This window comes from Prionailurus bengalensis, chromosome A3 (assembly GCF_016509475.1).
Source record: "Prionailurus bengalensis isolate Pbe53 chromosome A3, Fcat_Pben_1.1_paternal_pri, whole genome shotgun sequence".
Taxonomy (NCBI): Eukaryota; Metazoa; Chordata; class Mammalia; order Carnivora; family Felidae; genus Prionailurus; species Prionailurus bengalensis.
The window spans coordinates 28,400,297-28,424,390 of record NC_057354.1 but is presented as its reverse complement, the minus strand read 5'-3'; the positions used below and the strand labels follow the sequence as shown (position 1 = coordinate 28,424,390).

The window sequence follows — 24,094 nt, the reverse complement described above, 5'->3', positions numbered from 1 at the left end:
TCCCCCACCTAATGATGCTTCCAATAGAGGAGCCCCAGTGTACCAGCATGCTTTGCAGTGAGGGCCTGGGCACATGACCCAGGTGCGACCAGCCACAGTCCCCTGCACAGACCTTTGGAGGAATCCGTGACCCAAGCAGGCAGGGGCACATAGGCCCATTCTGGTGGTGCCTCCGTCCAGTTTCTGGAGTCATCAGGGACAGAGGTCTGCAGGGACTGACCACGGCTGGGTGTCAGCGGGATGGGCTGCCCGGTCAGTGCCCCACGCAGGGGGCTGAAGCCATGAGAACTCCAAGCTGGGCCCTCTGACTCTTCTAGCCCGTTGGCTCCCAAGTGGTGTTCGGTAAGTTCCTTTCCTGCTTAAGTAACCCGCGGCCGGTCGCTTCTGACTGCAACCACAAACCCCCGCTGGCTCTGCTCCCCGCGCCCAAGTACTGACCCTCCCTTTTGAGGCTCTTCCCTGAATTGCTGGCCTTCCCTTACCCCAAGCTCCCTGTGTGTTTGGTTGCTCTCTCTGTGCCTCCAGCCAGAGCCTGGCTGGAGCAAAACCAGCTTTTGCTGGGAAATCCCAAGAGGAGACCCAGGCCCAGATCTAGGGTTGGCACTAGCACCTTTAAGGATACACATTCGATGGGGCGCCTGGGTGGCTCAGTCGGTTAAGCGTCCGACTTCAGCTCAGGTCACGATCTCACGGTCCGTGAGTTTGAGCCCCACGTCGGGCTCTGTGCTGACAGCTCAGAGCCTGGAGCCTGTTTCAGATTCTGTGTCTCCCTCTCTCTGACCCTCCCCCATTCATGCTCTGTCTCTCTCTGTCTCAAAAATAAATAAACGTTAAAAAAAATTTTTTTTAAGGATACACATTCGCAAGGGGAAAGCATGCAGGTTCTGGGTTCCAATCCCCGTTCTGTGACTTCCCGACAGCGTGACCCTGGCTCCACGGCCTACCCCTGAGCCTTAGTTTCCTTTCCTGTTACAACACCCTGGAGGTCGCTTTTTGATAGATTTGGGGGGTCAGAGGAGGTCGGGGAAGGGAAGCCCCGCACCCAGCGTGTTGTTGGCATGGGACTGAGAAGAAACTGGGTCAGGAAGACGTGGCAGAGGGTAGCGTTCGTGTAATTCACGTCAGAATCATCTGAGAGGGGAGTCAAAGGCAGATTCGTGGACCCCACTCCCAGAGTTGGACGTGGCGAGGCTGAAGGGGCCCCCGGGATCTGTATTTTTAACACATGTCCCCCCCTAGAGGTCTGTGCTGCCGGTGGCGGGGGCCGCTGCTCTTGGGAAGCAGAATGGAGGGTGATGAGGGCCCATGTGGCTGAGCCAACACAGTAGTGGGGCCCCTGACATTGGTTTCACTCTCACCAGAAGCTTCTACAGTAACCTTCTCAGGCAGAGTCCAACTTGGACTTATGTTCCAGAAAGGATGCAGGGAGTTTCTGCAGGGTTCATCTTTTTTTTTTTTTTTTTTAACGTTTATTTTTGGGACAGAGAGAGACAGAGCATGAACGGGGGAGGGGCAGAGAGAGAGGGAGACACAGAATCGGAAACAGGCTCCAGGCTCTGAGCCATCAGCCCAGAGCCCGACGTGGGGCTCGAACTCACGGACCGCGAGATCGTGACCTGGCTGAAGTCGGACGCTTAACCGACTGCGCCACCCAGGCGCCCCTCTGCAGGGTTCATCTTTGATCACATTTACAACAGTAATGGATCCTTTTCTCACTTCAGCAAGGCAGTAATCCGATAACATAGATACTAGAATAGTCCAAGTTTAGTTAGCCCTTCCCATGAGCCAGGCATTATGCAAGTACTTTATCTATGCTAATAAATACAAGGTGAAATTTTTCTCCTCATCTCTCAGGTGGGGAAACCGAGGCCCAGAGAGGTAAAGTCACTTGTGTAAGGTCACGTGGCCCGAGTAGGGATTTAAATCCAGGCAGAGTGGGATTCCGCATCCATACAATAAGATATCACCTTGGGGTATTGTGAGGGCGTTAGAGGTTGGGGTCTCCGGCAGGTGCCTGTGTTTCCAGGAAAGGGGCTGAAATGGTGGGTGGGACCAAGCGGGGTACAAGTGCGAGGGAGTGTGGGACATCAGCCTCCTGGACCTCTGACTCCCTAGGGCCGCCAGCTACCACCTCGAACATCTATGGCCAGTTGCGCAGGAATGGGAGACTCTGAGACCAGGCAGCTTTCTTCAGTTCACAGCCAAGGTCTGGCCTTACCACTCAGGCTGTGTGGCCCTGGGCAAGGTACTTCGCTCTCTAAATCTGGGGGCCGCTGGGAAGAATCGGAGATGCCCAACATGCAGAGGAGCTCCACAGACATCTCTGGCAGCCAGCATTCAGTGGCGTGGGTGCAGCGGCGGGGCGCCGCCATCCGGAGTCCACGCAGAGGGTAGGGGCCCACAGCTGGTGCTTCTGTCTGCTCAGCAGCCATTCCTCCTTCTTCCAGGAAGAGAGAGCGCCTGCCTTTTCACTTGAGCCAGATGACTTGTGTTCCGGTAACTTACAGCCAGACCGATCCCACGAGGAAGTCAGAAACTTAACATGTGCGGAGGGAGCTGGGTCTTAGGCTGGCAACATCTAACCTTCAGGATGAGCCTGTAAAGCAGGTACCGCTACTTTTATCGGTAGATGTGGAAACCGAAGCTGAGACAAGTGTACTACGTGCTCAACGTCACAGATCTGGGCCTCGGATCAGATGCCCCAAGGCAGCCCATCTGCTAAATAAGGGTGAGCCACTGCATTTGTAACTGATGGAGGGGGCATTCGTTCATTCGGCAAATACTTCAAAGAGCCTACCGTGCGCCAGGCCCAGTGCTGGGCCCTAGGGACAAGAGCCCCACAGGCCGGGCCCCTCCCCTCCCGGAGTGCCCATTCCAGACGGCACAGAGGTTTCACCCCACAGGCTAAATCCAGGTGGCAGTGGCTGTCTGCGACGTCTAGGCTCCGCGGAAACGGCCGGCAGGGCGCTGTTAGGGGGTTTCTGAGCATACAGCTGCATATTGGGATACCCGTGTCTTAGACTTTTGAAGACTGTTCACACGCATGTGTAACAGCAGAACTGTATCCTGGCCGGAGCACAAGTTCCCATTTTTATCCTGAAAACAGCCGCTATAGACCTAGTAACTAGGCCCTGTCCTCAGGGAGCTTTGGGTTCAACTGGCAGCCTGACGTACACAGGAAGAGTCTGACCTGGAGCTCAGAGGCTGGGAAGGCCCCACGGATGCGGGTGACCAGGGTGCCCTCCTGGAAGAGGAGTGGTCTGGTGGGGCAGGGGAGGCGTTCCAGAAGTAGCAGGCAGGCACAGGTACGGACGTGTGAAGTGCACGTGAGACGGGGGGGGGGGGGTGGGGGGTGGGGGGTGGGATTCCGCCTGAAAAGGCAGTAACGGGACAGGCTGTGGAAGCCCCATGTCCGGTCTGGGAGTTCAGTCTTGACCCTTTGGTAGGGAGCCACTGAAGACTGTGGGCAGGGGCATGACCCCGAGAGATCCTCCTGGGTAGCTGGATGTGGGGAGACGTGGGAAAGGGGGGTGGCCAGGACACCGCGGAGCGGAATGAAGCCCCTGCACGCAGGTGGGGGTGAGGGGACCCGAGTTCTTGCCCCAGCTCTGTGCTGACGTGCTGTGTGACCACAGGCAAGTCCCTTACCCTCTGGGTTGGCTTCCTCTCAAAGACCCTTTCAGACTGTGACCGACTGAACTGAGATGTGTGTGTGTGTGTTGGGGGGACGGTCACGTGGTTCATTTAGACTCGCTATTTCCTACTTTTCTTTGGCCTTGAAGACCTGGCCTGGTCCATCCCCCATGGCTTATTGCTTCAGACCCATATGGCTCAGCCCTCAGGTATGTCCACGCCTCAGCTTCAAGTGGCATTTGTCTCACTGAAGAGAAAACATGACCTTGGAGCCATTTTCCAGCTGTGTAACTTGAGAGGCACTTTGCCTGTCACACCTACCTAGCAGGGAGGATATGAGCCATTGAGACGATGCCTTTAAAACGCAGGGGGCAGTAAGTGCTTGATTAGCGGCAACTGCCTTTCTTGCTCCGGTTCCTGTTCTGTTTCCTGTGTAGGACTCTTGGCTGTAAGCCCCCCAGAGGCTGGTGGTGTCTCCTCCGTGGGGCTGAACACCAGCTGGGTCCCCAGTCAGGATGTGACGGACGCCCAAGGCTAGTGCAGCTCTGCCCAGGCCCGTCATGGGGACTGTGACGTGAGCCTGCCTGTCCTGTGAGCGGTCTCGATACTCACCCCACCCTGGGTGGGTGCCCTGCGTCATTCCTCACGGGACTGCCCAGCACGCAGGTCCCCAGGCCCTCTCCAGGCACCAAATGTGACAGGCACCTGTGTCCAACCAAACCCAATAGGACCTGAATTAATTTCCTCCCACTTTGCTATGTGATTTTATTTGACTGTTTGGGGGGATAGGTAATACAGTCGGATCTTTCCAAATTTAAGAGGTACCAAAGAATGTACTAGAAAAAAATCCCCTCCCACCCCAGCACACGGCTTTTGTTGCTCTTTCTGGAGACAACCTATCTAAATTCCTTTTTATTTTTATTATTTTGAAAAGTTTATTTATTGTTTAAAAATGTTTTTCTTATGTTTATTCAGTTTTGACAGAGACAGAGCGCGAGCGAGAGAGGGGCAGAGAGAGAGGGAGACACAGAATCCGAAGCAGGTTCCAGGCTCTGAGCTGCCAGCACAGAGCCCGACGCGGGGCTCGAACATATGAACCATGAGATCATGACCTGAGCTGAAGGTGGAGGCTTAACTGACTGAGCCACCCAGGCGTCCCTAAATACTTTAAAAACAAACTTAATTTGCTCCCCGCCTTACAAAAATCATGAGCATTCAAAGCAAAAACTAACTTTAAAAGCAAACCCACCCCACCCTTAGCACCTTGGAACACATACCCCGCCATCCAGACTTTCTAGAATTTTAGGACATGTCCTCCCAGACTGTTGGCAACGCATATCCGCTTTAAAAAAAAAAAACAAAAAAAACCCCGAAAACCAAACACATTGATTTCTCAATATCTTGCCAGTGTCTCAGGAACATTTCCTTGCTGTCTTCCCTTAAATGACATTAACAGTTTTGTGAGCTTCTGAAAGCATGGATGTGTTTAACCAGACCCCAGGGATGGGCATTTGGGATTTCCGAATTTCCCTGTGATAAGCAGTGTGGTGATGGGACCTCAATGCCTAGTTTATTATAACACATTCCTAGAGGGGAAACGCTGGGTCACAACTTATGGCCATTTTTTAAGACCCCGGATACCCATCAAACCGTCTTCATGTTCAGCAGGATGGGCGTCCAATCCGATTCCGATTTCCTCAAGGCCCAGAAGTCTTGGTTCCTACCCCTCCCAACAGCAGCTGTGTGCCCCTGACCCCGCCTCCACATCTGCACTAAGGCCCAAGCCGTGCTCTGGGCCTTGTGACCTGCCTGGTTCACAGGCTCATGGGGCTCTTACCTGGGTTCACCCGGCTGAGTCAGCTGACAGGGGGCGGGGCGGGCACCACCCTTCCCAGAGCCAGAACCTGGCTGGGACAAGGGCCACCACCCTCCAGGGAGGGGAACAGACTCTTGGCAGTAGCTGGAAAAGGACGTTCGGCAGCATCTGGCCGGCAGGTAAGAGCGGGGGGCCCGTACTGACTGGGACCGAGTCAGGCTTGCTCTCCCGCTATCCTGACCCTCCTGGGTTCCCAGGCAGCTTCCTTTCAAGGTGCCTCCCTCTGGGAGCACAGTGTGAATTGGCGTCTCCTTCTCTGACCCCAGCCCTGGGTCAGTTCGAGGGCCCAGTGATCTTTATCCAGACACGGTGAGGGCTGCGGGCTCCTTCTGACGGCCTGTGCCAGTGTTTGAGAGATGGGACACCCCCCCCCCCCGTTCCTTGAAGTGCGCTTTTGGAAGGCCAGGCAAAGAGTGGGTTTCCACAAGGCACTGGGAGTGCAGGCCTCGGTTTCTGTTACTTGTTTCCTCTGTCTGAAGCGGTTTCTAGCAACTTCCCTACCACGGCAAGGAAAAAGCTGCTGGGGAGCTAGGCCAGTGGCCTGACCTTCTCAGAACTGGTTTCTTCCTGTGGAGACTGGGAACCCCCCACCCCCCACACCGTCGGGAGAACTGAATGAGCTCATGGCCGGGAGGGGAGAGTCTGTGCCCTCCGCACAGCACAGTCTCAGAAAATGGTGCTTCAGGCGAGGCTGCCACACTGGCTCGTTACCTGGGGCGGCCCAAACTAAAACAATTCTTTTTTGTTTTTACCTAGTTTTTCTTTGTCTAAAAATGTTGATTTCCAAACCAGTAACGATTCTGACAGCACCATCGCTGCTTACCGGGGCTCCCTGCGTCCACCCCTGCCCCTCTGGTCTGTTCTCCAAACGTCGACAAGAGGGGGGCCTGTTAAAATTTAAGTTGGACCATGTCCCTCTGCTGCTCAACGTTTTCCAGTGGCTCCCATCTCAGCAGAGTAAATGGTAAATCCTGGGGAACTGGCCTGCTCACTCCTCCTGTGACCTCTTTCTTCATCACTGCTCCCCCTCCGAACAAGAACGAGGACTCCAGTCTCACCAGCCAGATGACCTCGAAACAACAGGCACGCCCACCTCAGGGCTGCTGCCGCAGTGGCCACGCCCTCCACCTCATCACTCTTCCTGCTCTTCCCTACCCCTTTAGGCTTTTACACAAGTCACTTGTCACCCCCACCTGGCAGTGAGGCCCTTCTGGACACTCCACCCTCCATCCTGCTTTATCTTTCTCCCCATCACTTCCTACCACAGCAAACACACTTATCCAGCTAGAAAGAAACCCTCCTCAAGGACAGATTTTCCTTTTGCTCCCTGCCTCAGTACCTAAAACAGCCCAAGGACGTAGCTACTCAGTAAAGGTCCCGAATGAATAGCTAATGATGACTGCATGCCCTTTACGTGCCAAGTTGCACTCTATACAGATCTCTCTTTTTAAGGATCTTTACTTTTTTTTTAACATTTATTTATTCTTGAGAGACAGAGTGCAAGCAGGGGAGGGGCAGAGAGAGAGAGGGAGACGCAGAATCCAAAGCAGGGTCCAGGCTCTGAGCTGTCAGCCCAGAGCCCGACGCGGGGCTCGAACTCACGGACAGCGAGATCATGACCTGAGCCGAAGTCGGACGCTTAACCGACTGAGCCACCCAGGCGCCCCTCTTTTTAAGGATCTTTACGTCCCCACGACAACTCTGTGATGCAAGTACTGTCACCCTGTTACCTGTACCACAAAAGGACACTCAAAAGGGACTTGTCCGTGCTTATTTGCACCAGCGAGAGGCAGCAGTCTGAATCCAGTCCTGCCTGCCTCCCAGGATTTGCTCCTGCTCTGCCTCTCCGGGGCCTGCATTCGGGAGCACCTGCATTCCCTGTAGACGTTCACAGCTTTTCTCCAGCATGCGGTACAGCCCTGAGGGGGAGGAGGGTACCTGCTGGTGGCCTAGCAACAGCCTCTTCCTTTCTAACTCCCCACATCCCTGGGCTAATCTGGCCTTCTAGGAGCTATTCCTCTGACACTAACCCACGCTTCCCTCCCGCACACACTGTCTTCTGAAGGGTGGATGAGCTGTCCACAGGAACAAGTAGGAGTCCTGTAGTTTCAGCTGGTTGGAACAAGGCGTGCCAAAGGAGTGTTCTCATCCCAAAGTCCAAAGATGGAAGCTGACGCCCTTGTCAGCCCTCTTGATCTCCAAGGACCTGACTGCTGGACTGTTGTGGGTGGTGGTATTGCTTATATCCAAAAAAAGCACAGAAACTCAGGGATGGAAATTCTGTGAAGCGCAGGGGGAAGGAAAATTCCTTTGAGAGAGATGGGTTATTTTCCTTTCAGAGGAGCCAATTAATTGCAGGAAGCCAGTACTGAACTGAGCACTGTCAGATCGTAGGAGGCAGCCTTTCAATCTACCTCATCAGGGCACTGGTTTGTTGTTTGTTTTTTTTTTTTTTTCCTCCCTTTCTAGGCCCAGGGTTTCTCTTCAAAGGACTTTTTTGGGCTTTCTCTTCCCCCTCTGTCTTTTCCATTCCTTTAAGAAACAGTAGCTGGATGCCTGCTGTGTGCCAGGCACTGGGGAGGGAGATAGGCAAATACAGCACAGCACAAATCCAATCCAGGAGGGAGGGAGGAAAGAGGGAAGGGAGGGAGGTAGGAAGTTGGTTCAAGAGGGTGGAAGTGGACTCCAGGGATAGGGAGGCTCAGACCTAAGGGTCCAGCTGCCTTCCAGATCTTTACTACCTCATTTTTTCCTAGCTTTGCTGCCCTCTACAGCTGGCTACCAAATCCACTTCATGGCCTGAGCCAGAAATCTGGTGTGAGTTCACCTCAGCTGCTGCGCTTGGGAGCCATACCCAACTCCTGCCCTCAGGATAAATCTCTAAATTTCAACGTGGAATTCACATCTCCATGACCTGACTCTTGGTACCATCTGTAGTCACCCCTCCTCACTTTCCACACTCACCCTGCATTTCATTCATTCCAGACTGCCTTCTGATACTAAAACTCACTCTGCTAGTTCATGCCTCCATGCCTTCTCAGGTGCTGTTCCTTGTCTTGAATGCCATTCATGCCTTCTCCCTGCCCCTTGTTCCTCTGGTGAACTTCAATTCTAAACTTTCTGTTCCCCCAATTCTAAGCTTTCCCCCAAATCCCCCCACACGCACAGAATTAGGCAAACCTCTCTTCTCTAGACCACAGAATCTCATATTCACCTATTCATCATTCATCCCAAACCATCGGGCTTTCCTGGTTGCCTTAGCCTTTTGTCCTGCATCCCATAAGCCAAACTGCCCGAATCCCTTATAAGAAGCAGTGGGTCCAATTCGGCAGTGGGAAGTGATCTGCCGGCCAAGCACAAACCCCTATCCTGGGTAGCGGGGCTCACTCAGCCACTATCGGGTGGGATCCCAAGGTGAATCTGCGTAGGGGTGGGGGGACACCTGCAGCTAAGCACCTGGTCAGAAGTCAGCGCCAGGCAAGGAAAAAACAAAACAAAACAAAACAAAACAAATAAACGGCGAGAGAAAGAGTGGGAGGGCCGACGATGTCACAACAGGTAGGAAATACTCGAGAACTGCTTCGGCAGCCTTGGCGAACAAGAGGGACCTTCTTCTCCAGCAACAGGCAGCGAGGAGCGGGGAGCGCGGAGCGCAGGAGTGTCTTTACCCTTTTCTCCCCTCCCACAGCTGCCTTAGAACAGAATCTTCTCAGCAGGAAACGGATCGACCGCCTCCTCCCTCCTCTGGAGGCCGTGAATGGCCCTTTGGGGTCAGCGGCGTGGGGTACGCGCGCTCCTTTTAAAAGCTCGATTTGAGCCGCGCAGCCTCCAGTCCAGTAAAGAGGGGTCAAGGGGCCCGATCGAGCCTTCCCATCCCTTCCTCTGCAGCTTTACCTGATTTCTTTTTGTGGGTGCTGGCGCCAGCCATGAGCACCTGGATAAGGCGAGAGGCCGGCTGGATTCTAGCAGCCCAGCCAGCTTACCACCCGCGCAGGGAGAGGAGGCCGCCATTTTCCACCCCGCTACCGCGGGGCAATCTGGGAGCCATCGCGAGCGGCGCGCGGGCCTGGGTGGGTGAGGCGCATGCGTTCTAGAAGCCGCAGCGAGCCTTCGCGGCCTGGCGGGGTCTCTGCGCAGGCGCGGTAGCCCACAGCGGCCGCGAGGCGTAGCTTCCGGCCCGGTTTGGAGCGAATGGTGCGGCCGCGTGGGAGTAGTTTGGAGATGTTTGAGCGGTGTGACAGATTGGGAAACTGAGGCTGGGGTGAAGAACAGTCCCTCGCGACCAGCGGGGCCTTCACCGGTCCCCAGTGCGTGGAGATTGTACCTACCTGCGGAAGTCGGGGAAATTGAGTCTGAGAGAGGAGGCGGATTCGTCCGGAACGGTGGTTCCCCGGGGGTGAAAAAAATGATGCCCCGTATTTGTTATAAAGGCGACACACGGGCAGTGAAAGTAATTTATAGTACAAGACTATGCACCTCACTTTGTAAAGGCTGGAACTGGATTACACCAGGTGATGTTTGTGCCTAACGTAAAAGGAGTAAGTTTGGACTTGAATTTTGCCGACAGTTTGTATTTGACTTCTCGAGTCAAAGGCTAGATACTTGTATACAAATGTGTAATTCGGATGACAGCCACAATGCAGACACACATGGGCGTGTTCTGGTGGCTCACCGGTGGTGAGAAGGACTGACCCTGATTTTCCAAAATGGTGAACAAAACAGAGTACGACCTCCCTTGATTAGCCTGGTGTATGCATTTCTGGATAACATATTGCATATTAAAACCAGGAAAAACTCACTGTATTTTTTTTTAAGTTTTTATTTTTGAGACAGCAAGTGGGGGAAGGGCAGAGAGAGAGAGGGAGAGAGAGAGAATCCCAAGCAGGCTCTGCACTGTCAGCGTAAAGCCTGATGTGGGGCTTGAACTCACAAACCCTGAGATCATGACCTGAGCCGAAATCAAGAGTCGGTCACCTAACCAACTGAGCCACTCGGGCACGCCAAAACTCATCTAAGATAGGTTGCAAGCAGGCTTTTTTGCCCACATGAAGGTTTGGAAGGACACTGGGAAAATTGTGCAGGACGGAGGACAGTTTTTTATGGTGAACCATTCTGTGCCTTACAAGAGGTCCAGGTGTCTGCTCGCTGTGTCTTAAATGTTATTAGTGTCCCCTCAGTCTTGTGACACCCCAAATCCCCACACAAATTTCCAATCTGTTCTTGGAAAACCACTGAGTTATTCAAATAACAGTTTTTGCCACCATGCATGTGTGGTGGGGAGGCACAGTGTGGTGAACAGACACAGCCCCTGCCCTCGTGAGGCGGGGTCTAGTATGAGAAAATACCCAGATGTTAATCGTGTTATATGATAAATAGCTTGACGATAGAGGCAGCACAGGTCAGGGTTAGGAACACATGGAGACCCAGCCAACTAGCAGGGGGTCCGATGGCCTGAAAAAGACGACCTAAGAAACAGCATTGGAGCTAAGCCTTTAAAGACCACCACGTAGGAAAGGGTGGTGTGCCAAGCAGAGGGACCAGGACGATTAAAACAGGCCCAGGGTCCCCGGCACGCCGTAGATACCCAAATGCTGTCAGTGGATAGAGGGATGATTGAATGAGACCCAGCCTATTTGCTGGCTAGGAGCCATTCCCCGCTGTATCATAAACTGTTAAAAGTTGGGGGAATAGCTGCTTCTCGGTTCTGCCCAGAGCCCAAAACTGAGGTGGGGCTCGTAGAAGGTGGCAGTGGCAAAGGTCCCAGACGCAGAGAGAGTGTTGTGTGGTCCTGGCCTGGGGGTGACTTCCAGGAAGTGGATCTCCAATTCTGCTCTCCCAGAGGGCAGCCGCTAAAAATATAACTGCTGTGCTGCTTCAGTGTTAGAAAAAGCAGGGCAGGGTTGGCCTCTTACTTTCATATCTGCTCTTCATGCATGATCCTGGAAACAGTGACTTGTTTTTGACAGATGGTACCTGCTGAGGACTGTCCCAAGATAAAAATCTCCCCGAGTGTGTGCAGGGGAAGGCCACAGACAAAGGGGTCTGTTCCCCCAGTGGGTCTAAAGGGGTGCAGAGCCACTCTCCCTCTCCCCCTGGGACAATCCCTGTTCCTTTTGAGGGTATCATTTCTGCTCCAAAGACTAGACTAGGGCAAGGGTCTGGAGCAGCCTGCCTTCAGGAGCCAAGCTGGAAGTGTAAATTGCCAGCTGGAAACTTTGGGAACCAAGAATACACAGGCAGCCCCGTCTAAGAGGCAGAGATTGCAATGCGGCCTGGACTGGGCGTTGCCATGCACGATCTCTGCTCTCACGTTGCCAGCTGTTTTTGATTTTTTTTTTTTCAATACAAATTAGAAGTGAAGAATCTTATTTTCCCAGACTTTAAAAGGTCGGCCCTAGCTCAAACTTGAAAAAACAAAAAACGAGACTGAGAGGTGAGCGAAACATATTTGGGACCCCTGGTCTTCATGTCCATCCTAGGAAGGTGGTGTCATCAGGACATCAGAACAGCTGTACACAGTAAAGGGGTGCCTGGGGTGGTCACAGGAACTGAGTGGGCTGTGTGCCAGGGGTGATGGGACACCAGTCCCGCCTGCCCGGGTGCAAATCCTCTGGGCATCTTCCCTGAGTGACCCACAGGGGCCAAGGTCATCCTCATGCATCACTGCTCCTTCTCTTTCTGCACCTGCTGCCTTGACCCTTCACGCACACCATTCCTTCTAATTTGGTATCAAATCCCTTCTCTCCCACATCCCACCCCTAAGCCCCAGGCTGTTGTGCAGACCTCCCCACCTTCCCGCCTCTCCCCAGGGGCTACAACATCTGCCAGTGGGCCTTGCCTCCTCTCTGGTTGTTCTCCACATAGCAGCCAATAGGCCTTCTGCGTGAGCCTGGGATGTCTTACCCCTGCTTCAAGCCCCCTGGTGGCTCCCCACTGCTCTCAGTATCTAGCCCACATTCCCTGAAGTGGCCCACATGGACTTCTGATTCCTCCAGAGGTTGGAACTGGTAGCTCACAGGCCAGATGCAAACAGATTTTATTTGACCTTGCAGAGTACTTCATACATTCAAATTGGGCTACTGCCTAAGTGCAAAACTCAAGACACTGCATTTCATGAGATCAGAGGTTTACAAGGAGAAGAGTGGAAGCCCAGGCTAAGATCAAGGCTGGAAATGGGTGGTATACAGTAGGAGCTCAACTACCTAGAGGTGAAGAGGGGTGTGGAGGGTGGGGGAGGGATTCTCAAGTACCCTGTTGCCTTTGTGTTGTAACTAAGACCCCACCTACTTTAACCCTGGACTGAATTCTGTGTAGCTGTGGGATGGTGTTGTGCACACCCCTAACAAAGGCCAGGTATGCAGAAGGTACTCGCTATGAACCTGCCAGATTGAACTTGGATCCTGAGTGATCAGACCTCATAAGCCCGCCTGACCTTTGAGACATGACTGGGAAGGACTTGGCCCCTAGTCCTCCTCTTCCTGGCCAATACAGCCCAGAGTCAGGTGAACATGGTGGGATGGAATTTTGCAAGGGCGGCGATCACGGGCTTGGGAACAAAACAGACTTGGGTTCAAACTCAGCTCCCCCATCTCTAAAACGGGGACAATGCCTTCCCGATCATCTTTCTCATCCTGAGAGTCCTGAGTGGTACACATGGATGGGAGGTAGATGCCCATGCTTCCTGTCACCCCTCCTCACCCTCTGTGCCCTGTAGAGTGTTCCAAGGAACAGCCATGTCCACGCTGTACCCATCTCTGGAGGACCTAAAGATGGACCAAGCCATTCAGGTAAAGCCACCGGGCGCGTGTTAGCCTAGGCTCCCTGATGGGGCCTTTGTGACTGCCCCAAGGTAAGTAAGGGAGGCTTGCTTGTCTTGGAAGGCGTTGTGTGTTGAGGGCCCCTGGGCATGCAGGTCGCCACTGTAGGGCCTGCTGGTGGACAGGTGTCCAGAGGTTAAGGGAATGGAGTTACAGCAGGAATGGAAGAGTCCAAGCAGCTGCAGCAGACAGGCCTCTCTTGTGCCCACTCTGTCCCAGTGCTTCCTCCGATTGGGTACAGGTAGACTCCATACTGTAGACAGGCTTCCAGAGTAAACCCCAGGGGTCTGGCATTTTGCCAGCTCATCCACAGAAGCTCCTTTCTATCCACCTGTGGTTCCAGTGGGTTTTGGGAATTTGGGACTTCTTGACTGAGAATTCGGTTGGGAGGGGCCTCAGTTGTTCTGGCTGTCCCAGGTAGTACGTGGGACCTGACAGTTGGCGGGTCACAGGCTGTGGGGAGAACCTCCCCCAGAAACAGGAACACCTAGAGAGACCGCATCTACATACCTCCCAGGTTCATGGACACCCCACCTTAGGCCCACCAGCATAACCAATGCCCTGACCCTCAGCCTCAGGGAGCCCCAGGCCACAGCTGACCAGTGCTCCCCACCTGTCCCCAGGCCCAGGCCAGAGCTGCGCCCAGGATGCCTGCCCTGCCAGTCTCCCAGCCTTCAGGTGAGTGAGCGGGGCAGGGGTGTTCCTGACTGACAGTGACCTCTTGTGGCCACTTCCAGGCACTTGCCTCTTGTCTGTCGCTGTGCTGTGGGCTTCCTGCACATTTACTCCCGCCACAACCCTTTGAGGGGGACCCATAGGCCACTAACTCCCCTGATTTGGGGCTACCTTCTGTGGCCGAGTGAGGAGACCAAGATGTTTGTGGTGGTCCTTTGAGTTGTTGGTGGAAGTCGTGATTTAGGTCCTGTAGCAGCGCAGTTGACTTCAGGCCACTCTCTCCCTCCTGGCCACCGTGCGGTTTCCCTGGAGCTGCCCTGGGGTCCCACACCGGCCTCCCACAGCCCCCACAGCCCGTGGATTTCCTAGAAGCTGGGGTGTCACAGCCCCAGCACCACCCCTGCGTCGGATGTCCAGCTAGTGCCAAAGGAAGTCCATTGAGTTGAACAGCAAAGTGATCTATGAGGGATTCTGTGTCCCAGGCTGCTCCTGGGGAGACCCCTGCCCCTCAGCCCTTCTGAGGGGAGAACCCACATCACCAGCAAGTGTTCTGTGCATTCTTGGAAGTAAAAAGCATCCCCAGGCCCTGTTTCTTAATACAAACGAGTGACCACATGGGAGCCAGGCAGGTGTGGCCAAGCTCACACTCTTGAGTAACACCTTTCCTCTTCCTTCCCTTCCTTTCCCGTCAGTTTTGTACCCAAGCCTGGCGGAATTGGAAAATTATATGGGTCTTTCCCTCTCCAGCCAAGAAGTCCAGCAGAACCTGCTTCAGATTCCAGAAGGTGCTAGTGTAGGTATTTGTCTCTTGCCTAATGTCGGCACAGAATCTCCCAACTCTTCCTCCTTGTTGGTCTGGCATTCAAACCAACTGGAATCTCCTCTTCCCCAGCATGCCTGTGGCTCTGTTTCTTGATAGCACTTTTCATTTTGAACCATTATTAAAAGTGCTGTGGGGTTTCCTGCAGACCTGGGTGCTAGAGGGCCACTGCCTGCCCTTTGACCTGTGGCTTCAGGCTGCTGGCCTGAGCCCGCTGGATGAGAAGGGAGGGCAGGGCATTAAACCCAGCCCAAGCCTGCAGGCTTCGAATGAAGGAGCTGCCTGTGCCTTGAGAGCAGGTGCATGGACGGCAGAGCCGAGGGACAAGTAGCTGGTCACCCAGCTCCGGTCCCCAAATAAACCATAATGCTTGCTTGATTCCTTCTCTCCATGGTTTTAGGGAGCAAGAGAAACCTTGACACAGAAATGTTCACTCCTGAAAATAGGTTCACTTAGAGACTCAGTCCTCACTGAAACCCCCTCCCAAGGAGCTCCAGCATCTCCTTGGGCCTTGGTCAGTGTGCTTGTCTGCCGTCCATCCCTGAACTGGTGAAAGTCAGTGGCAGAACCATGATGGGAACCGCTGCGGCCACACACACAGCCACTGGCGAATGAGGGCCCCATGGGAGAAAACCCATAAGGATGAGGGCGTGTGGGGCCCTGAGCAAAACTGGTGACACCTGGGTGTTTCTGCCCAGTGACCCTTGACAGTCATGCTGTGAAGTACAGACATGAAGCAAGGAAAGTCATGTTCTATAAACTTCAATTTGAAGCCTTTGATTTGATTCCTCTCTGTTACCAGTAATTAGGACACGAGTGTGTTTCACCTAAATATTGATAAAAATATGACAAATGAGGGGCGCCTGGGTGGCATAGTCGGTTAAGTGTCCGACTTCAGCCAGGTCACGATCTCGCGGTCCGTGAGTTCGAGCCCCGCGTCAGGCTCTGGGCTGATGGCTCAGAGCCTGGAGCCTGCTTCCGATTCTGTGTCTCCCTCTCTCTCTGCCCCTCCCTCGTTCATGCTCTGTCTCTCTCTGTCCCAAAAATAAATAAACGTTGAAAAAAAATTTTAAAAAATATGACAAATGAATTCATTCTTATAATTTTTTAAAACTTTTAATCTATTATTTTTATTTAAAAAGGTTTTTTTTTTTTAATTTTTTTTTTCAACGTTTATTTATTTTTGGGACAGAGAGAGACAGAGCATGAACGGGGGAGGGGCAGAGAGAGAGGGAGACACAGAATCGGAAGCAGGCTCCAGGCTCTGAGCCATCAGCCCAGAGCCTGACGCGGGGCTCGAACTCACGGACCGCGAGATTGTGACCTGGCTGAAGTCGGACGCTTAACCGACTGCGCCACCCAGGCGCCCCTAAAAAAGGTTTTTTTTAATGTCTTTATTTATTTTTGAGACAGAGAGAGACGGAGCATGAGCAGGGGAGGGGCAGAGAGAGGGGGAGACACAGAATCTGAAGCAGGCTCCAGGCCACAGAGCCCGACGTGGAGCTCGAACTCACAGACTGTGAGATCATGACCTGAGCCAAAGTCGGACGCCCAACTGACTGAGCCACCCAGGCGCCCCTAAAACTTTGTATCTTTAAATAATCATAGATTCATGGGAAGTCACAAAGATAGCACAGAGAAGGGTACAGAAGATTGTACCCTCCCTCCAGTTTTCCCAGTGGTTATGTGGGAAGTGGCTGCATAACTACAGGATAAAGAAAGGGGGTCTTTTGTGTTGCTACAGTGAGTGTCTGCAGTGGGATGTCACTGTTATCACCTGCATAGATAGACTCACGTAAGTACCAGTGCAGCCGAGGCACAGACTATTTCACAGACAAAGGTCTCCCTTGGGCTGACCCTTCATAATCATGCCCACCTTCTCCCCCTCACCATCCCTCATCCCTGGCTGCCACTAGTCTGTTTTCTGCCTCGATAATTTTGTTTCAGAATGTTATATAAATGGAATCCTTTCCAGATCGGTTTTTTCCACTCAGCATAATGCCCTTGAAATGTTTCCAGGTTATTGACTGTATTAATAGCTCATCCCATTTTACTTATTTGTTTTTATTTCTTTATTTCTTTTAATTTTTTTAATGTTTATTTATTTTTGAGAGACAAAGACAGAGCACAAGCAGGGGAGGGGCAGAAGGAGCGAGGGAGATACAGAATCTGAAGCAGGCTCCAGGCTCCGAGCTGTCAGCACAGATCCCAATGCCGAGCTCGAACCCATGAACTATGAGATCATGACCTGAGCCGAAGTCGGATGCTTAACCGACTGAGCCACCCAGACGCCCCTGTTTTTATTTTTTAAAATGTTTGTTTATTTTGAGAGAGAGAGAGAGCATGTATGTGTGTATGAGCAGAGGAGGGGCAGAGAGAGAGAGGGAGAGAGAGAATCTTAAGCAGGCTCTGAGTTGTCAGCATGGAGCCCCACATGGGGCTTGATCTCGCAAATCTGTGAGATCATGACCTGAGCGGAAGTCAAGAGATGCTTAACTGACTGAGCCACCCAGGCTCCCTGTTTGCTTTTATTTCATTTCATTTCATTTCATTTTAATTCCAGTGTAGTTAACTTACAGTGTGATATTAGTTCCAGGCATACAGTACAGTGATTCAGCAGGCAGTTCCATATACATCACCCTGTGTTCATCACGACAATTGTACTCCTTCTTCCCCATCACCTATACCCCTGCCCCCCACCCACCTCCCCTAGTTCACCCCATTTTGTTGCTGAGTAGTATTCCACGGTATGGAGGTACTGAGGTCTGTTTAACCCATTGAGGGTCGTTTTAGTGGTTTCCAGTTTGGGGCTATTACAGACTAAGTTATCGTGGGTGTTTGTATACAGTGTTTTGTGCAGACATACGTTTTCATTTCTCCGGGATAAATGTCCGGCAGTGCAGTTGCTAGGGTGTATAAGTGCATGTTTACATTAAAAAAAAATTTTTTTTTTTACTGTTTATTCATTTTTGAAAGACAGAGAGAGATAGAGCACAAGCAGGGGTGGGGTGGAGAGAGAGGGGGACACAGAATCCAAAGCAGGTTCCAGGCTCTGAGCTGTCAGCACAGAGCCCGACACGGGGCTTAGAACTCACGAGCTGTGAGATCATGACCTGAGCCGAAGCCGGACGCTTAGCCGACTGAGCCACCCAGGCGCCCCTATAAGTGCATGTTTACATTTTTATTTATTTATTTATTTTTATTTTTATTTTTATTTTGTTAACGTTTATTTATTTTTGAGACAGAGAGAGACAGAGCATGAACGGGGGAGGGTCAGAGAGAGAGGGAGACACAGAATCTGAAACAGGCTCTAGGCTCTGAGCTGTCAGCACAGAGCCCGACGTGGGGCTCGAACTCACGGACCACGAGATCATGACCTGAGCCGAAGTCAGCCGCTTAACCCACTGAGCCACCCAGGCGCCCCATGTTTACATTTTTAAAAGAAACTTCTGAACTATCTTGAGAGTGACCGTAGTGGCTGTACCATCTTATTTTCCTGCCAGCAACACGTGTCACTCTGGCTCTTCCTCACCAGCATCATCACTAATTTTAGCTGTTATGACAGGTGTGCAGTGATGTCTCATCACGGTCTTAGTTTGCATTTCCTTGATGGCTCGTGATGCTCAACATCTTTTCCTGTGCTGTTTACAAGCCATAAATTCTTTTCAGTAAAATGCTGTTCATAGGTTTTGTTCACTTTTCTCAAAGGATTGTTCGTTTTTTTAAGTCAAGTTTGGAGAGCGCTTTATTCTAGAGTCCTTCATCAGACATGTCTTTGTAACAATTTTCTCTCAAATGTAGCTTCTCTTTTCAAGCTATTAAAAGGATCTCTAGCAGAACAAAAGTTTTTTAATTTTGATGATGTTCAATTTATGGATTTTTTCTTTCGTTGATCAGGCCTTTCTGGTCTATCTAAATTTGAGTTAATTTTTGTGTAAGGTGTGAGGCTTAGGTCAGGGTTCATATTTTTGTTCTTCTGATCCATGAATAGAAAATACCTTTCCATTTATTTAGATCTGCTTTGATAGGTTTTATCAGTCATTTCTTGGTTTTTGTTTTCAGTATACAGTTCTTACATATGTTTTGTTGGATCTGCTCCTGTTTTTTATTTTTGAGTGCTTATAGTTGGTATTGTACTTTTTAAAAAGTTTTTATTTATTTTGAGAGAGAGACAGCATGAGTGGGGCAGGGGCAGGGAGAGAGGGAGATAGAGAGAAACCCAAGCCCTGATATGGGGCTTGAACTCATGAAACTGTGAGATCATGACCTGAGCCAAAACCAAGAGTTAGACGCTCAACCGACTGAACCACCTAGGCGCCCTGGTATTGAACTTTTAATTTGAGTTTCCATGCGTTCACTGCTGGTATATAAAAAATATAGTTGATTTTTGTGTGTTGATCTCGTATCCTGTGACTTTTCTGAACTCAGTGATGAGTTCTAGGAGTTTATTTGTAGATTCCTGGGAATTTCCTAGTAAACCAACATAGCATTTGCAAATAGGGACCATTTTATTTCTTTTCCAATCTGTATGCCTTCATTTCCTTTTCTTGCCTTATTCTTCTGGCCAGTTGTTCGAGTACCGTATTTAACAGTAGTGGTGAGAGTGGGCATCCGGCCTGGTTCTGGGCCTAGGGGGAAAGCGTTCATTTTTATACTTTTTGCTTAAATTTTTTTCAAGACAAAAACCAAATTGAGCCTTCCCCCCCCCCCACACCCCCAGTTGCTCACTATTTGCTGTGAAATTTTCTTTTATTTTTAGGTGGATTTTAAAGGGGTCCTCTCCTGATGCCAATGTACCTTGCAAAATGAGGGTCCCCTTTCTGTATACTCATCCTCTCTCTGTCTCTCATTTCCCTGGCTGTTTTTCAGCGGTGTAGACTTTGATGCCCCCTAGTGGCTTCATGGAGCCATGTCCCTTAGCGGCCCCCACAGAGGAGTGTGGTCTGGGGATAGGATAGGGCCCAGGGACCACTACATCTTCCTTTCCCCATCCTTATGAGGCCCCGGGGGCCGGCTGACCCCACCCTGGTGTGTGCAGATGGTGGGCTCTGGCCCCTTGCTGGGCCAGCTGGTGGCACCGGTGTCTGGGAACAGCCAAGGTGCGCGGCGTGCAGAGATCAAGCCTGGAATGCGTGAGATCCACCTGTGCAAGGACGAGCGTGGCAAGACGGGCCTGCGGCTCAGGGCCATCGACCAGGTAGGGTGGGGGCTGGGCAGGAGAGAAGGGGGCATCCCCGAATGCATCAGCCACCGGCCCAAGATGGGGCAGCACGGGGCCCTGTCCGCGGTAAGGAAGGTACAGAGCAGGCAGGGGAGCCGAGGCGCACCCAACCCCAAGCCCAGGCTCTTCCTTCTCAGTCTCCATCCTGCAAGGCCCTAGGGCTGACACTGGGTTCCAGCAGCAGGGACACTCGTCCCTCCTGGGCTCCTGCTGCTCAGAACCTCCAGCCCTCCCTCCCCTCCATCACAGGGATCTGGCTTCCAGGCAGCTGTCTGTACACAGTGGAAGCCAGGGGTGCCGATGCCATCACAAGAAGCCATGCGGTCCGGGGGTTGGGGGTAGAGCCTCCAGCCAGGGTTGAAAGCTGCTCCCTGGCTACGCGGCCTGGAGCGTTTCTTCCCCAGGAAAGTGTTTCCCCAGGAAAATTGCTGCCCTGCCCACGCAGAACTGTGGTCCCCGTGCCCCGTAGCTCCTAGGCGGTCGGGAGGAGAACAGCAGCACAGGGACCTGGGCACAGACTGGGCCAGGGAGCTGACTGTGGAGCCCCGCCTCCCCCAGGGGCTCTTTGTGCAGCTGGTGAAGGCCAACAGCCCTGCGTCTCTCGTGGGGCTGCGCTTTGGAGATCAGATCCTGCAGATTGACGGGTGTGACTGTGCCGGCTGGAGCACAGACAGAGCCCACCGGGTGTTGAAGAGGGCATCGGCCGAGAAGATCGTCATGGTCGTTCGGGACAGGTGAGTGGCCTGGCCCCCGGAGCCTCTCTGTCTGCCCCCAGCCACGTCCCAGGCAGCTCATTGTCTCTGCCCGCCAGGCCGTTCCAGCGGACCGTCACCATGCACAAGGACAGCACGGGCCACGTTGGCTTCGTCATCAAGAAGGGAAAGGTCGTCTCTGTGGTCAGAGGGAGCTCCGCAGCCCGCAACGGGCTCCTCACCAACCACTCCGTGTGCGAGGTGAACGGGCAGAACGTCATCGGGCTGAAGGTGGGCCACACGGGACTGGAGGGGCCGGGAGGTTGCCGGGTGGAGGGGAGGCTTGTGTCTGTGGGCAGGCTGCTGCCCCGTCCGAGCCTCCGTTTCCTCATCCTGAGGCTGCTGCGACGGTTCAGTAAGACAAGGAAGGTAGAGCTCTGAGCACAGTGCCAGGCACGGGCTAAGTGCTCAGTAAATATTCCTGTTGTCACTACCACGTGGAGGCCAGAGGAGAGGCCGAAGGAGGGGCGAGAGGGCAAGAGGGCACGTGCAGGACAGGACGCCGGGCTGGGCAGCTGCTTGCGTGGGCACCTCCCTCCTCGGCACTTGTGCTTGCACACTGGCTCACGGTCAGTTAATAGGAACGCTTTAGAAAATGACTGTTCGGAAATACACTCTGACCTCTGTTCATCTTTTGAGGGTGTGTGTGGGGAGTTTCATCTTTAAAAAGCAAGAAGGAGGGGTGCCTGGCTGCCTCTGTCGGTTAAGTGTCTGACTCTTGATTTCGGTTGAGGTCATGATCTCACGGTTTGCGGGATTGAGCCCGGGTTGGGCTCTGCACTGGCAGGATGGAGCCTGCTTGGGATGCGTTCTCGTTTTCTCTCTCTCTCTCTCTCCCCCCCCCTTCCCCCACTTGTACTCTCTTTCTCTCTCTAAAAAAAATCACTTTAAAAAGCAAGAAGGAGCAGGGGTCTAGGGTCTAGTGGACACGGACTGAGGGGTGGGCACCTTCAGGGAACAGAGCACAGAGATGGTGAGTCATGTGGCTTGAACAGGTCACCCTGAATAGTGGTTTGATCTTGACTCACTGCACCTCGAACCGAGAGCAGTTCTGTCGCAGGTGTGATTTAGAGTGAGGGTCCCTTCCTCACCCGAGGCCAGAGCTCCAACCTCCCCAAGCCCCCGCCCCCGGCAGAAGTGGCCTGAGCAGCGGCTTCTCACTCCACAGCGGGCACAAGCTTTTCAGCCCGTTCTTGGCCCCTGTCAAGGGCCGTTGTCTCAGGCCATCCCGTCCCTTATGTGCTTTCCACGCTTGACAGTCTCCCCCGTTCTTTGGAGGCTTGCTCTCTTGGCTCATAAGCATGTGGCCAGGAAGTTCTTCCTGATGTGGGTCTAAGATGCCCCCCACTGCATATTCTCCCCTCCCTTGGGGGTCAGGCCTTATGCCCCCAAAATTGACTACGCCAGTAAGGATTGCGAGTGGCCGTTGCTCTCGGGTCCGTTCCTTTCCAGGCCTTCCAGTTCTTTGATCTTCACTGTTCTGGAGAACAGTCAGTCTAAAATGTGCGGCAAATTCTTCCTCGCCAGAGGCTCAAGGCATCGTCATGAACTTGTTAGTTATCCTGGCAGACCATGGTGCTGGTTGCTCTGAGGACTGGGTCTGTCTGTTTCCTGAAGGGCCCCAGGTCTCTATGCTTTTTGAGATGGTTTGCTTCTCAAAGCTGAGCTAGTTCCACCCTGTGGCTGTCACCAGTCTGATCTCACATGTCTTCTCCACTTGTCCCGCGACAACTAAGTGCACAGCCAGGTTCGATGTATGTGAAAGGTCAGCGGTCTCAGAGTGAGAGCCGAAGCTCTTCTGTGGCCGTAGCTTTAGAGTTTGATCTATCTGGCCCACTTTGCATGGAGGCTTGTCCTTTCTTGTTCTCCATGGTCTGAATGGTATCTGTAGGCCTTTCTTTTTACTGGTCAACCGGATGTAAGAGGAAGAGGTCCCGCGAGGGCTCGGCTCAGCTGGCTGGCCACCAGGAGCCCACTGGGTGGACGGGTGCACCTAGTGGTCCCCGCGCGTGGTAATTTTCCTTGTGCCTTGGGGCCAGAACCTGAGTGTGACTGAGTCAGGGAGATGGGATAGAAAATGTGGGCTCTGGGAGCTCTCTGGTGGGAGGGGCGAGCAGTGCTGACACCCCGGTATGTTCAGGCCCACAGGACTGGCCTTCAGGGTGAGGGTGGGCAGGGGTCCTCAGGTCAGCGGGCCTGAGGTCAGCAGGCCTCAGTCACCGGGCCTGTCCTGGGTGTCTGCCTGGGAGTCTCACCTAGAGGCAGCAGGTCCTCTGGCTGGGGCCGCGCTGACCCCTCCTCTGCCCCCGGGGGTGACTGCTCACTCACCTCCTCCCCAGGACAAAGAGGTCACAGAGATTCTGGCCACGGCCGGGAGCGTTGTCACCTTGACCATCATCCCCACCGTGATCTACGAGCACATGGTCAAAAAGTAAGGCTGCCCCCCTCATGCCTGCCCCCTCACCCCCCTGCCCACAGCCACACCAACCTCCTCAGCCTCCTCAAGGCTCCCGGCCTGCCCTCCCCTGCCCTCCCTTCCAGGGGCTGGTGGCTTCTGGCGATTTGAAAGTCTCAGAAATGGAAATGAAGGACCCCATGGGGGATGTATGGGCTAGTGGGGAGGAGAAGGTGCTGCCGGTTTGGGCGACTGTCATTGTTGCTGTATCTAGGCTGTCCCCGACCCTGCTCCACCACACCATGGACCACTCGATCCCAGATGCCTGACGCCAAGAGAGAGCAGCGCAGCCCTCCCACCCTCCTGCAGAGGAGAGCAGCGTCCTGCGTCCTCCGGGTTCCAGGGGCCTGCTGCCGGGGGCGGGGCCGTCTGGAGGGGGCGTGTTCCACGCAGGGTCACGTGGGGCGGACACCGATACTCGAGGCCTCCGTGAGCTGGACTGAGGCCCACAGGCGGGGATCCTCTGTGCGGGTTTAGATGCCGGACACGTAGGCAGGTCGGCGCAACACTTCTTAAAGTTGCAGCTGGGGCCCTTGCAAGATTTTCAACTCCACCAGAGACACAGTTCCACGTTTTGAGAGAACAGAACTACATTCTTTGAGAGGATTTTTTCTTTTTCCTGTACTTGCCGTGTGTCACAAACTGGCCAGAGTCCTAATCCTTCACTTCTTTTGAATAAAGATTTGATTTTAAACAGAAGCCCTTCTTCAAAAGTAATTGAAAATTCCAGAATCCTTGGTCCCGTGACCCACCAGGCCCGGTTTTCTTCTAAGCAGTGGTGAGACCGCCGCTTTTTCAAGACACACAGTTCTCTGAGAGCCTGCCACCGTCACGTGCTGCCTGCG

The 24,094-nt window shown here is 53.1% G+C and overlaps 1 protein-coding gene across 3 annotated transcripts; it reads left to right on the top strand.

The window, feature by feature from the left end:
- Window positions 1-5,442: 5,442 nt before the first annotated feature.
- On the top strand, window positions 5,443-23,948 carry SDCBP2 (syndecan binding protein 2). 3 transcript variants are annotated; one of them, XM_043602709.1, is made up of 9 exons: window positions 5,443-5,628; window positions 13,224-13,296; window positions 13,950-14,004; window positions 14,694-14,794; window positions 19,860-20,018; window positions 20,601-20,776; window positions 20,854-20,995; window positions 23,134-23,225; window positions 23,464-23,948. In XM_043602709.1, the coding sequence occupies exons 2-9, from the start codon at window positions 13,243-13,245 to the stop codon at window positions 23,516-23,518; spliced, it is 834 nt and encodes a 277-aa protein (XP_043458644.1). In that variant the 5' UTR covers window positions 5,443-5,628; window positions 13,224-13,242; the 3' UTR covers window positions 23,519-23,948. The 3 variants fall into 3 exon arrangements, with proteins under 3 accessions (XP_043458644.1, XP_043458642.1, XP_043458643.1); XM_043602707.1 differs by having other exon boundaries at window positions 5,446-5,628; window positions 20,854-21,025; XM_043602708.1 differs by lacking the exon at window positions 5,443-5,628 and adding an exon at window positions 9,682-10,047 and having other exon boundaries at window positions 20,854-21,025.
- Window positions 23,949-24,094: the final 146 nt, after the last annotated feature.

Bases quoted from the DNA above. Each gene is read 5' to 3' on its own strand.
- SDCBP2 (XM_043602707.1), top strand. From the start codon at position 13,243: ATGTCCACGCTGTACCCATCTCTGGAGGACCTAAAGATGGACCAAGCC. The intron at 20,019-20,600 runs GTAGGGTGGGGG...CGCCTCCCCCAG, and splicing joins GGCTCAGGGCCATCGACCAG to GGGCTCTTTGTGCAGCTGGT. The intron at 23,226-23,463 runs GTAAGGCTGCCC...TGCTGTATCTAG, and splicing joins TACGAGCACATGGTCAAAAA to GCTGTCCCCGACCCTGCTCC.